Here is a 14,935-nt window from a genome sequence, read left to right on the forward strand (position 1 = left end):
CTCTCTTGCAGAGATACTAACCAAAATGCTCCTTTCATTTGTAATTTATTACTTTCTCATAAGTAAACTACTATAGAATTAAAAACATACTGCTTAAACATACAGTGGTAGTGAGGCTGTAGCTTGCAGCATCATAACTCACTCTAAAGTGTTTGGGTTTGGCCTTCTGTGTTTCACAGATTGAAATATCATATGTTTCTCCATAGCTGTGGGTTTGCCGGCATCCAAACACCCACAAGTAATTGGTTCTGACTGCTGTACTGTTCTCTACTGGACTGTACAGGACTCAAAAGCACTTTCTGGTTGCTATTACTCAACATAAAAGCTCTAGAGCAGCCCTAAGTTAATGGGTCAAAGACCAACATACTGAAAATGTTAAAGCACTGGCAAGTGTACAACTGATGAGAACTCTTAGATGAACTCCAGCATTATTATTATATGTTGCAGAACGAAAAAATGAAAATGTCACCTAAAGAGGGATACAGTTTTTAAAGATGATTATTCATGTCTACAATATGATCAATCTCTTTCTATGCATTTCAACACCATGATAAATAAGTTTTTGATTAATAATATACTTATTTATTTTACCCAGTAAAATGACTGGAAAAGATAGTAATGAGCATCATTACTATATTGAATGTTCTCAGTTCATTAAGTGATAACAACAACTAATATTAATGCTGTATTTAGTATGTGCTAAAAGCACTGATTTAAAGGTTGTTTTAGCTCTTTTGCCTACTCATAAAAGGTTTCCTCATATAGTTCTTACATATATTTCTTAGCTTAGCTGTCGTAAATTTAAGTAATTATCAGAAAAGTTTTTATGTGTAGGGAAGAGAACTAATGTTTATTGAGCTCCTACTACTATGACAGACACTGTGTCTTTGTTTAGTCCTAATACCAACTCTACAATACAGGCGATTCCAACCTCACGTTACAAATATAGACATTGATGCCCAGAGTGCTGTATGGATAATAACTAACAGTGCCAGAAAGCACACCCAGGCCTGCCTGACTCTAAAATCCTCAATGAGGCGAAGGAAGCCATGATAGGTGGGATGGGGACTGGGGCTAGTTCATCTGAGGACACAGCAAGAGCTTTGAGAATGATCAAAATAACAATACTAGAGAGACCAACAAGAACATCAAGAGCAAAACAGATCAGATTATAGAGCAAAAAGAAGGGCCTGGATGGTCAAGAACAGACTGGGAGCGTATGAAGGTAGGGTTTGGGGTGCCTGTGGCGAGCCCTCTCGGGCTCCAGTGCGCGCAGGCTGTTCGGCAAGCTGGATGTCTTCAACTGAGAGGGTGAGAGGAACCATGTACTATTCATCAGGCTTATTCCTCAAAACAAAATAAAACATGTTTAGATTTTTCTTCCCCCTTAACAAAATGTCAGTCGCTATACATTCTTCAAAAACTCCCACAAATGTTTCATATTCTCAGTACTTTCCTCTGACAATGCTATGCAAAACGAACTCCTCCGGCTCCTATGCCCCCAAGAACTTCATACGTGCTGGTTTTTATGACTGCTTTTGTGACTGCTTCCCTTGCCAGAAGAGGAATCCACAAGGGTTGAGATTATGTCTTATCACCTTCAAACCACAGAACAAATAAAATGCAGACAAAAACCCAAAAATGTCTATAATTATATTAAATGTAAATGGTTCAATAACCCAATTAAAGCTTGACAATGTCAAATAGATAAACAAAACCAAACTATACCTTTCTATGAGATCCACTGTAAACATAAAACATAGGTTAAAGAAAAGAATAGAAAAAGACATATTAAACAAACACTAGTCAAAAGAAAGCTGGAGTGTGAAAAGATAATAACTGAAATTAATTATTAAAGTGGACAGTATAGTGATCAAGACCAAAACCATATTTCTGGAGGCCTATATTTAAGAAGGCATTGAAACATGCTAAGTCACGCCCATCTTTAAACAGAGCGGCCTGAATCCTCTGAACATTCCGCCGCTATGACCCACACTTCAGCTAAATCCTTGAGACAGTTGGTTAAATTCAATGGGTTTTTCTTCTGTCAATTTCCACTTATTTTTCCAGCTCTTACTGAAAGAGTCTTTGCTAAGGTTACCAAAAGCCTCCATGTATTAAATTCCAAGGCCATTTTCAATCCTCATTTCACTTGATCTTCAGCAGCATATCACACTATGGACATGTCACCCTTCTTAGAACACTCATTCTCACTCTGGCCCGGTGGTCAGTTGGTTAGAGTGTCACCCTGACATATCCCGGGGCTGTGGGTTTGATCCCCAGTCAGGGCATACACAAGAATCAACAAATGAGTGCATAAATAAGTGGAACAAATCTCTGTCTCTCTCTCTCTCTCTCTCTAAAAAAAAAAAAAAGTCAATTAAAAAGAAACACTTCAATCTCATGGCATCATACTCTCTGGGTTTTCCTCTTACTTCTTTGCCTGTTCCTTCACAGCCTCCTTTGCAGACTTATCTTCTACTCAAGCATTATATGTTAGCGTTTTTCAAGCATCAGTCTTTGGCCCTTTTGTCTTCTTAGTTTATAAACTGTCCCTATATCATGTCATTCTTGCTAACAGCTACAAGTTCCATCTATATGAAAATAACTTAAAATATGTATATCCATTTAGCATCTTGCTTAAATTCCATATCAAGCTCCAGTTTCATGTTTCAAAAAGTACCTCTAACTCAACATACCCAAAACTAAACTCACAACATTCCCTCTTGTTGTATTGCTTCCCTCTTAGTAAATGAGATCATTGATCCATTTTCAAAAGCAAAAATCCTAAAATTGCCTGACACGCCCCCTGCTTATGTTCCTCCCATCCAATTGTTTCTTCACACCACAGCCAAAGTGATGTTTTTAAAAAAGCAACTCTGAGCGGGTCACTCTGTCTTTAAAGTTTTACTGTGACTTCTACCTTGCTCTTAGAAAAAAGACAACCAAGTCTGACATTTCCCCTCTTTCCATACCATCCTTACCTCACACTCTTGCCTTTATTCTCTTTATTCCAGTCAACTGGTCTTTCCCACATTCTGCTTCCCGTCACAGAGTCCTTGTGGATGCTCCCATTCCCCTCTTCCTGATCTGAAACCCTACACTCTTCCACCCCCCAGATAACTCCTATCCAGTCTTCAGATATTAGCTCAAACATCACGGGCCCTGACAAGGCTTTACTGATACCAACAAAGCTGATATAACCTCACCAGTGTAATACAATATAATATTGACCAACAGGGTCAGAGAGTTAGCAGAAAGAAAGGTACATTTCAGAGAAAGGCTAGAATAAATTCCAAATATTTATTTAAAACTTGATAAAAGTTTCCTCTTCATTTTAATTTTTCTTGGTGAACACCAAGTTTGCTACTGTCTCATTAAGAAAATAACAGTCATTTAAAAAACTGAGCTCAACTGAACTCATATCTCAGATACCAAATAGCAGGTTTGTTCATTTATTGGATACATTTTAAGCATTTTTCACTCAATAAACATTTGTTGATCACCTACTGAGGGCCATACTGTTCTTGGCACTGGAGTGCCTACACAACAGTGAGGAAAACACCCCAAACTGCTTATCTTTATGGAACTTATATTCTACTGGATGTAGGAAGCAAATAGATAATAAGCAAACAAATAAAATATACTACATGTCAATTGATGATGAGTGCTATAGTAAAAAATACTAATCAAAGAAGGTGAAAGGTAGCTAGGCAATCCAGGGCAAGAGTGGACAGAGTTGGGATGGGAGGGAAGGTTGGTGGTGGGATATAAGCACCATGATCTTTAAGGCTTTATTGGGATGCTGACACTTGAACTAAGGCCCTCAGGAGCTGAAGAACCAAAACAAAGCTGCACATCCATTTGCTTTAATGCTAACTCTTTTTCTGTTGCACATATCATTTTAAATGGGCCAACCACTGCATGGGAGAATGATATTGCTTTTCCTTACAAGTCACCCTGATCTACTGTAATCAAACCAAAAAGGAAAAAAGACATTCCAATTATTGGTAACCTTCTACGTTGATATATCTGCCTTTTGAGAAAAAAAAGTTTAAATGTTTATTTTATTCCCTTATGTCACAAATACAGTCATTTTTTGATACACCCCAAACACATATTTCAAATGTAGAAAATTTTGTTTAGTCTTAAATGAGCTCAAATTTCATCATGGGCTAAAATCTGAAGACATAAAATGACTGCTGAAACTGAATTTTAATCATATAGATGAATCACAACATGCATTTTAGCTAGGCATGTATTATGGATAAGTCTAGTTTTCTACAGAGAATAATCACATGTTCTAATTACCATTCTGGTTATACGCATAATTAATAATATTCTGTCTTAATGGGACACACTGCATCTTCAGACAGTTGTAAGCTTTAACTATGCACACTGCCAAACCCAACTGTCAGCTGAACTGCCAAACACAAAGGAATCTTGATGTAGTGTTTTAGCATTGATAACAATATGCATAGCTCTATACATGATACGATGGAAAATTAATTGCTTTTCTTCCTTCAAAATTTTCTCCACACTAATAATTTTATATTGCTTGATTGACCATTTATCCTAAATTATATGTATTAGCAAGTTATCTTATGAGCAATAAATGCATGAATGTAAATGTGACCCAAGACCCAAAGAAGGAAAAAAACACACTGTAGGACTTACTGAGTGTAAGCTTTCATTTTCACGTAAACAAGCTGTGTGAAGTTCTGATTTCAAGGTCGCGATGTGACTTCGATGAGATGTCATTTCCTTCTCTAATGTGGCAATTCTAGTGTTTGCAAGCTGGTAGACATCCATGAAACTTTTAATCATAGCCTAAAGAAATAAAAATAATGTCACATACAATTCAAATAAAGCTGTCCCCACAGGAGAATTTCCATAATTTGAAAGCAAAATCATTAAAATTTTTACATAAACTACTTTTCATCTTTTTTTTTAAATAACAAAGCTAAACCTCACACTTTATATTGAGAACAGTGACTATTTCAAGAAAGTTTGGAAGAAAATAATTGAGACTTCTTTTCCAGACTATTTATTGAAATTAGATGTACTTTGATCTATTGTGCTTAAAATTTAGAATGCAGTTTTTAAAGATGGCACACTTATTTTCTTTGTAAAGCTAAATTCAAGTGATAATTTGACCTATATTTCAAGCTTAAGGCACTCTGAACAGATGGATATATAAGTAAAATATTTCAAAATGAGCTGAATTAGTAAAATTTTCAATCCACTTTAAAAAAAGGTTTTAAACAAAAGAGGTTGAAATAATCCTGTGATTTTTTTTTTTTAGTGTAAATAATGTCATTCCTATACTGTAAGAAAAGCATAATTACACTCATTCATATAACAGGAAACTGTCCTTGCCTTATACTACATAATAAAATAAATAATACAAGCAAGTTTTGGTAACTTTTTCTCTCCCCTAAATAGTATAATATTTTGGGGATTTTTGTACCTCCATATTACAGAATAATCATATTTTATAGATGTTTTCTTCTAAAGCAACCTGTAGTAAATTTTAAGTCCAAGAATGTTATGACATATTTTTTAAAATCTTTCAAAATACTTCAAACATAGCAAAATAAAATCAAATATTTCTGACATATTCAAATATAATGTTGTATTATTTACAGGAAAAAAAATGTTCTAGCCACAGTCACAATTTAGTACAGTGGTAGACAGTCTGAATATTTCCAAATTATATTTAATCTGAAGAGTCTAATTGGGGAAAGCTTTGAGAAACTATATATTTGAGCAATTCTGAATGTATAAGGTAAGTTTCAACACACACAAGTCTGAGAAACAGAAGTATTTGTATGTAAGAGTTAAAAACTTCACACCCTTTTGCCAAATAAATTCCTATTTTCCCTCAAATATCCAGCTCAGATACCACCTCTTTCAAGAAGTTCCTGGAGAACACCATGCTAAGTGAAATAAGTCAGTCAGAGAAAGAAAAATACCATATGATTTAATTCATATGCAGAATCTAATGAACAAACTGAACTAACAAAACAGACACAGACTCATAGATGGAGAGCAGAGGACAGGCAGTGCGGGGCGAGGGAAGTTAAAGAGTGGACGGACTGAGCAAAAAGGAAAAAGGACTCATGGGCATGGGCAACAGTGTGGTGATTGCAGGGTGGAGGGGGTATAAGGGGACTAAATGGTAGTAGAAAAAATACAATAAAGAGTAAATTTTAAAAATAAAAAATAAATAGAACAGAGAAAAAGAAAGAAGCCCCTTTTGAACCCAAAGGCAGTACTAACTTCTGCCCGCTCTCTGTGAGTCCTTTATGCTTTACAAGTATCGCTTTAACAGAAATGCATTAGTTTACATGTTTATCTTCACTAGACTAAGAAGCTCCTGAAGCCTGATATTGTCCTCATCTGTATTGTCAGGGATCATGGTGGCCCATGGTCAGCACTCGTTTGAATGAATGAATAGATGAGCAAATGAGTTGATAAACCACAAGTTGAAGCTACATGTTGGCATAAAATATCTAATAGGGAAAAATTTAAATATTTTGGAAAATATAATCTTAAAACTAATAAGTAAAGTTTTAACCATACTATGTTCAAGTCAAAACAGAGAAAAAGAAACAAAAACAGAGTTCTAGGCATAAAAAGATAACATACACAAAAGTGAATTCTATCACCCAACACTAACCATACATGGTATGACCTCAGCCATGGAAACATCTCACATGTCCTAACCTACCTTACTTTGAGTAATTTCAAGGCAAGCTTATAACTAATACTAACACAAAATATCTCGCTAGGTTTCAAAAGTATGTAAGAATCAGAAACTATAAAATCATATAAAATCATATCTGTTTCTTCCTATGCCAAGTCTCTCTCCACTCTTACAAATTCATTCATCTTCTCCGCTGAGATAATGGACAAGGAATCACCCGTCCTATTTTTTTCTGTCTTTCTTTATCCTCACTTACGTAGCTTTATGTTGCTGGGTATTGCCACGCCATCTCTCTGAGCTGCCATCTCTTCTCTCCATGAAATGGTAAGAAGAGCCATTTTCTTGCCTATTTCCAAAACTATTGTAAAGCTCAGATCATTAAAAACCTAATGCAAAGCCACTCTCTTAACCCTAATATGAGAAATCCCTCAAAGATGAAATCTGAATTTCACTGCAGTATTATTACTGTTTTATATTGATGAGGTAGTAACTGGTACATCTAATTCTGAATCCCCACCCTCACCACTCACACTGCACATGGTTGAATACGTAAGAATCAATGGCAGAAGCGGACTGTTGGTTGTGTTGATTAAATCAGGATGATGTTTTAATCCTTCCTATCAATTATACAACAATTTTAACTGAAATTTTGGCTATAAAATAACCAGGTTCCCTGAATCAATCAATTTCTCTTTAAACTAATATATGCTGTGTTTTTTTATATTTTAACAAATACATTTCATACAAAATATATTTTATATTTTTAACAAGGGTTCAAAACACACTATTAGGTTAGGAAGTTTGCTTTGAAACTTTTTATGTGTAAATATATAAATTTTTATACACTTAAATCATTTTTGGAAGAAAGTTTATAATTCTGGAAATATTTCTAAACAACAATTTTCATAATTCTTTCTCCATCAAACTCCTTCAATAGAGCAGTGAGGGTTTTTTTTCTACAAATGTCACTTTACTTTGATATGGCAGAGTGTGTTTTATTTGGAAAAGGTTTTTGAAATATTTTCTAGATAGAATGCTTTTGGTAGCCATATGCCATCAAAGTTCTACAGATTTGGAATCTTCCTCTTTTTGTTAAAGATAATTTCATAATTTGTACTCAAGTTCAAGAATACTTTGTAGCACTTTTTCACAAGAAAAACAGCAAACCTTATATAAAAGATTTTAAAAACTTATCTCATTATAAACTATTGTAAAGATTACACTATGTAAGATAATTTAATCCATAATTTCATTTACCCATACAGAATGCATAACTGTTCATGTTAAAATACAAAGAAAGTAAATAAATGAATAAAGATGCCCCTTGCAGACCTTCTACATTGTGAAATCCTTCCACCTTTCCCTTAACGTACCCACAGGAAATGTTAATGCCTAAAAAATGGACCAAGTGAAGGCACCAGTGCAATCCATACCAAAGAATAAAATTTTTATTTCTTACTTTATTAAAAAATAAAGGACCATCTATTGTCTTGCATACCCACTGGGATATATTCAGTCTAATAGAGAATTTTCATACATAGGTTTTTATTATATATTATATTTAGTTCTTTTTAATAGCCTTTTTTTTTTAGAGCAGTTTTAGTTTCACAGAAAAATTGAGTAGAGAGTACATACCCCAGCCCCTCACACACTGAAAGCTTCCTCCACTATCAGCATCCTGCACCAGAGTAGCACATGTGTTACAACTCATGAACCTGTATTGACACATCATCACCCAAAATCCACAGATCATATTAGGGTTGACTCTTTGTGCTGTACGTTCTGTGGGTCTTGACAAATATATGGTGACATGCACCTACCATTTCAGTATCCTGCAGAGTAGTTTCACTGCCCTGAAAATCCTCTCTGCTCCATCTGCTCATCTCTCCCTGCCCCTAACCCCTGGCAGTCACTGATCTTATTGTTGTCTCCAAAGTTTTTATATTACATTAACTCTTTCATCTTACTCTCAAAAATCTTTTAAAACTTTGTTTTTCTATGTTTTGTATTCTAGAGCTTGCTCAATAATAACACATGTATGTAAGTTTTAAAGGAAGAAATATACATATATTGGGAGTCCTGGCTCATAAATAAGAGTAAGCAATCAACAAGTTTAGAGAGCACCCCTCTGCATCACTTGGAGACCAAATGGAGGAGTATTCCAACTGAGGTAGTGGGCTCTTCCCTTATGGGTGCTGAAGCAGGTGGCACTAGCTGGGTTTGTCCCCAAAGACCAACAGTAACAACCCCAGAATCAGAAAAGCAGAGTAGGGCCTTAGGAGCCTCCACACCCAGAAGACAATCTACCAGCCCACTGGGCCCGGGAGCATGTATGTCCTGCTTCTTTACCCACACCCAGATGTGAGGTCCAATAATAAGAAACCTCATCTACAGAAGCACAGAAGCAATGCCCCACTCCAGGATACCAAATCTGTATTGTTGCGTAACAGATATCAAAAATTTAATGGCTTAAAACAATACAAATTTAGTATTTCATAGTTTCCATAGGTCTAGCATAGGTTAGCTGGGTCATCTGCCCAGGGTCTCACCTGGTTGGAATCAAGGTGTCAACTGGAGCTGCGACCTCACCTGAGACTCAGGGGCCTTTTCCAACTTGTTAGTAGAATTTAGTTCCTTAAGACTCTAGAATAAATTTCTCCATTTTCTTGCTGTCAGTCAGTGTCACTCTGGACTCCTAAAGACTGCCCTCAGGTCCTTGCCAAGTGGACCCTCCTTCCTCACCATGGCTGTTTGCTTTCTTCCGGGCCAGCAGAAAAGCATCTCTCCAATGCTTCACCTTCTTTTTAAAGGCACACCTGATCAGGTCAGGCCCATCCAGGGTAATCTCATATTTACTGGTCTTGCACACCCTTAAGAGGAGGAAATTGCATGGTACACCAGGTGGAACGGTCTTGTGGGTCATGTCAGAATTCTGATTACCACAACCTAAACCATATGTCTTAATAAATATTAACTCAATTGATCACAGATTTAAATGTAAAACATAAAACAAGAAAAAATTTAGAATATAGAGAAAATCTTCAGCATCTAGGGCTTGAAGAAAAGTTCTAGGACATGATACCAAAAGCATAATCCACAAAAGAAAAAAAATCAATAAATTGAACTTCATCAAAATTTAAAATTTTTGCTCTACAAAATATCCTGTTACAAAGATTAAAAGACAAGTTGCAAACAGGGAAATATCTGCATCATGGACACCCGACAGGGAAAGTATTTACAACATAGACACCTGTCTGTATTTGTTCCCTGACTGTCACAGCCACACTGGGTATTCTGGGGCTGCAGTACAGCCTGTAGCCTCAAAGGAGTCAATGAAATCTGAGGGGCATAGGTACTCAGCTCAACTTTCCACTCAAAGTCAATCCCACATGTGCCCTAAAGCACACCAGGAAGGGAGGTGAACCCCACATTCTATCACCAGAAATCATCAAATGAGTTGGAAAATATGGAAGTCAATAAAACTTAGGCTTGCTCACCTTTGCCCACAGGTATTCTCATTTCCTCTACAGTTCCCATGCTCTGAGGTTTGCCTAGGCCTGCGTTCTAACAACAGTTACTATGTGCCAGATACCACATTATGAGCTTTGAATATTCTTCTAATTCAGGCACTAACCCTGTAAGACTAATATTATTTCTACTTTACAGAAGAAGAAATTGAGGCTCACTGATGATACTACATACCTTATCCAAGGCCACCTAGCTAATACAGACTGGAACTGGGATTCAAATGCATGTCTGTCCAGTTCCAAACCTCATTCTCATTCTCTGGGTTGCAAGTGTTCTGGTTTGCTTTGGACTAGTTTCATGCTTTTTGGTTTGGTTTGATTTGGTTTGGTCTGGTTTGGTTGTTTGTTTTTGGCTGTCTATCACACAAAGTTTCTCAGTGAAGTCAGCAGAACTATTCTAGGCCCTCGAGGTTTCATAAAACTGCCCAGCTAGTCTATCACCACATTCACATGTGGCCATTTAGTCCACACTCTCACCTCTACTGACTGAAAACGGTACAAAAGTAAAGCCATCTTGAGTTTTGCTGTGAAACCAGGATTTCAAAGATCTCAAAACCACTTATTATACAACATTAATTCTGAGCTACCAGTTTTTGCTTATGTAACCTAAGTAGATATTTACCTCAAGTAAAAGAACTTCAGATGATTTATCAGGGATTTCTTAGGGATTTTATGCATCTGTAGAATGGGCTCAATAAACATTTGTAATAAATTAATGAATCTCTGTTCTATCCAAATATGTCACATATTTCTACACGCCCCCCCCAAAATGTCTTTTAATTCTAGAAAATGTAATTTGAAAGAAGGCTGTAAGATTATTTTAATGAGAAAAAATTAAATTATGCTTACAAATTATAGCAAATCTATTATCCACACAATAGATTTCGGAGAAAGAGAAAACTTGGTAAACAACTTTAGTGTATTTAATTGACTTACATGTGAAATGACAGTGTGTCATGCATCTCTCGGCAGCATGACTGTAGGATCTGATATCATCAGTGAGACTTTGGAAGCAGGATACCAAGTCTGTGATACCCCAAACGCTACCCACACCGGATCAATTCACCTGACACACAAATTCTGAATAAGCTCCATGCACACTGTATATATGTACAGAAGGAATGGGATTCTAAGAAATATTTCATTTTATCTAGTAATATTGGGGAACTTTTATCTTGCCATATCTGGAAAATTTACTGACAGAAAAAATGATCTTTCCTTTATGTAAAAAATAGGATTTTGGTGAACCAGGCCCCCTCCCCCCATACAAGATATTTCCTCATTCCTGGGCAGCCCATTTTTGATCCTACATGTCCTAGGGGTTTGTGCACAGGCCTAGAATTGCTGTGTTTTCTTAGCTACCAGTCCAGCCCACTGCTGTCCACTTAAGATCATGCACCCCTATTTATCTAATAAAGTGCATGGCTAAAGCATGTGCAACTAGATAGTTAATGCAATGTGCACACAGACACTGAAACATTTTTTAGTGTCAATGGTGACAATGATAAGGATAGTAAATTGTCTGGTTATTAGAAGAAAAAATTTAGTTGCAAATGCACAACTGAAGACAAAATAGATGCAATGTTGTATATAGTTCCAGTACTTTTTTTTTTTTCTTTGTTAGTGGTGTTGTTGTTATTTTATGTAGGAAAAAAAGAATCAAAGCTCATTTTTGCCTGTTTGCCATTTGAAATGGTCCTACACTTGACTTATCGCATCACTCAAAATTTTTACTGGCAGTGCTTTGAAGAATGTAAATATAGTAGCTTTTCAGGTAAGAGAAGGAGCCTCATGGGGAAACATATTCAGCAGAGTTGCAGAATGCTTTTGCAGATTTTTTAAAATAACGTTTTCTTTATAACATGTTTAGGCTCCAAACTTTTTTCTGGCCTCCACTCACTCAGCCATGGTATATACAACTTAAATGGCAAAAAACAAGACCAATTCTTTTTCTAATATGGTATTTCCAATCATAATTGAATCAAAGCCAATCCTGTGGCTAAGTGAAGCTTCTAGGTTGATGGTGATTACTGCTCTGATTATCCTAAAGGTTAAAATAAGGAAAGACAAAAGGGATTAAAAAAAATTAATGTTGGTTTCCTACAAGAATATGAAAAGGGGATCATCAAAACAATCAGATACTGGAAAAAAAAGTTTCTCTTGTAAACTATTGCATATGGACATGAAGTTGTATAAAGGAACAGCAATCTTAGAAAATTCTAAGAAGGAAGAGTTTCTCAGAAATATTGTTAAATCAACGACAATAATAATAATGAGAAGAGGAGAGAAGAAACTACCTTACTTTAGGGACTTAAAAATTTGAGCTATATAGTATACAAAATATTTATCATATGGTGAATTATAGAATGGCATTGGATTTATCAATGTGTTCCAAAATAAACCCTGATAAAGAATGAGTAGTTTCCTTCCAGCCAAGATGGAGGCATAGACAGACACGCTGCATCTCCCTCCACAACTAAGAAGGAATACAACTACCTCAAAACTAGAAACAACCAGAAGTTCCAGAAAATCAAACTGCATGGAAGTCAAACAAACAAAGATATAAAGAAGAAATATCCAGACAGGTAGGAGGGGCAAAGCTGGGGCAGAAAGGACGCGGTGTAGTGGTGGCAGCAGCAGCAGAAGTGGCAGGCCAGTGGAAAGCACAGTTACACATTTTAAAAAGTCAGGAGGGACACCTGGGGAGCGTTTCCAGCTCCTCATCAGACTGCGCCGCAGTGGGGCGGTGGCTTTGAGGAGAGAAATGAGGGAGCAGCCGACCGGGTCCCAGTGCTGACTCATTCCCCACACTGCAGGCAGACCATTCTCCTCCAAGTGGCATCAGCCTGAGGGGAAGCAAAAGCCCTGCCCACAGGAATTAATCTGCCACACCCTCGGTGCTTAGGCCTGACTGCTGATCACAGATTGAATAGATTAACAACTAAAGGAGACAGACAAAGGCAGTAGATCTCTGGTAGTCTCCAAAGGGCTGCCTAGGTCCAGACTGGTACAGGATCTGACACCACCAGGGGCAGATCCAGGAAGTGCAGATCAATGTAAGAAGCAGCAGCAAACAAGAAGAGTCACAAAAATGGGGAGACAGAGAAACAATGCCCTATCGAAAGGAAAGGAGGAATCCCTAGAAAGAGTGCTTAATGAAATAGAGGAAAGCAAACTATCAGACATGGAGTGCAAAACATGGATTATAGGGAAGCTCAATGAGCTCAGCAAGCTCAAAGAAAGCTACAAAGAACTCCAGGGAAACTACAAGGAACTTACTGAGAATTACACCAGCATGAAAAAGGACATAGAAGCTATCAATAAGAGCCAGGAGGAAATGAAGAATACAATTTCTAAATTGAAGAACACAGTAGGAGGAATTAAAAGCAAGCTAGAGGGAAGAAGAAAATCGGATCAACGAGCTGGAGGCGAACATAGAAAAATATTCCCAGACAGTGCAATAAAATGAAAAAAGACTGAAAAAGAATGAAGAGGTTTTAAGAGAGCTGCAGGACAACATGAAATGTAATAATATCCATTATCATAGGAATACCAGAAGGAAAAGAGGAGCAAAGAATAGAAAACCTGTTTAAAAAAGTAATGACAGAAAACTTCCCTAACTTGATGAGAGAAAAAGTCACGCAAGTCCAGGAAGCACAGAGGGTTGCAACGAAGATTAACCCCAACAGGCCCACTCCAAGATACATCATAATTAAAACGGCAACATTAAAAGACAAAAAGGGAATCCTAAAAGCAGCAAGAAAGAAACAGCTCATAACACACAAGGGAGCTCCGATAAGGCTATCATCAGATTTCTCAGCAGAAACACTATGAGCCAGAAGGGAATGGTAAAAAATATTCAAAACAATGAAAAACAAAGGCCTACAACCAAGACTACTCTACCCAGCAAGGCTTTCATCCAAAATGGAAGGTGAAATAAGGAGTTTCTAAGACAAAATAAGGCTAAAACAATACATCTCCACCAAACCAGCATTGCAAGAGATGCTGAAGGGTCTGCTTTACGAAGATGAAGAAACAGAGACAGAGAGGAACACAAGTACAAAGGGTGAAAATGACAATGATTAAGTGTCTATCAATAATAACCTTAAATGTAAATGGATTAAATGCTCCAATCAAAAGATATAGGGTAGCTGAATGGATTAGAAAGCATTATCCATGTATATGCTGTCTACAAGAGACCCACCTTAGGACAAAAAATATACACAGCAAATAGACATTAAAAAAAAAAGCTGGGGTAGTAATACTTATATCAGACAAAAGCCATAAAAAGAGACAAAGGAGGACATTTCATAATACTTAAGGGAAAAATCAATCAAGATGATATAACCCTTGTAAACATATATGCACCCAAATATGTAAGGAAAATTTTGAAAGACCTCAGGAACAATAGAGATAGCAACACAATCATAGTAGGGGACTTTAACACTTCACTGTCAACAACGGACAGATCTCCAAAGCAAAGAAACACCAAGGATACTGAGGAATTAAACAACACTCTAGATCAAATGGACTTAGTTGATATATATAAAACGTTTCACCCCAGAGAAGCAAAATATGCATTCTTTTCAGGTGCACATGACACATTCTCAAAGATATACCACATGGTAGGACACAAAAGAAGCCTCAACAAATTCCATAAAATTGAAATTATATCAAGCATCTTCTCAGATCATAATGA

General features: G+C 36.6%; 1 protein-coding gene across 1 annotated transcript in view; it reads right to left on the reverse strand.

Annotated features, from left to right (window-relative positions):
- Positions 1-14,935, reverse strand: part of CCDC171 (coiled-coil domain containing 171) — a 298,734-nt gene that overhangs the window by 43,774 nt on the left and 240,025 nt on the right. The window contains exon 25 of the mRNA XM_090274081.1: positions 4,678-4,830. Within this exon, the coding sequence (XP_090130207.1) occupies positions 4,678-4,830 (153 nt within the window). The remainder of the gene's footprint in view (positions 1-4,677; positions 4,831-14,935) is intronic.

The sequence above is a fragment of the Furipterus horrens genome, unplaced genomic scaffold (genome assembly GCF_987537825.1).
Source record: "Furipterus horrens unplaced genomic scaffold, mFurHor1.1.pri manual_scaffold_4, whole genome shotgun sequence".
Taxonomy (NCBI): Eukaryota; Metazoa; Chordata; class Mammalia; order Chiroptera; family Furipteridae; genus Furipterus; species Furipterus horrens.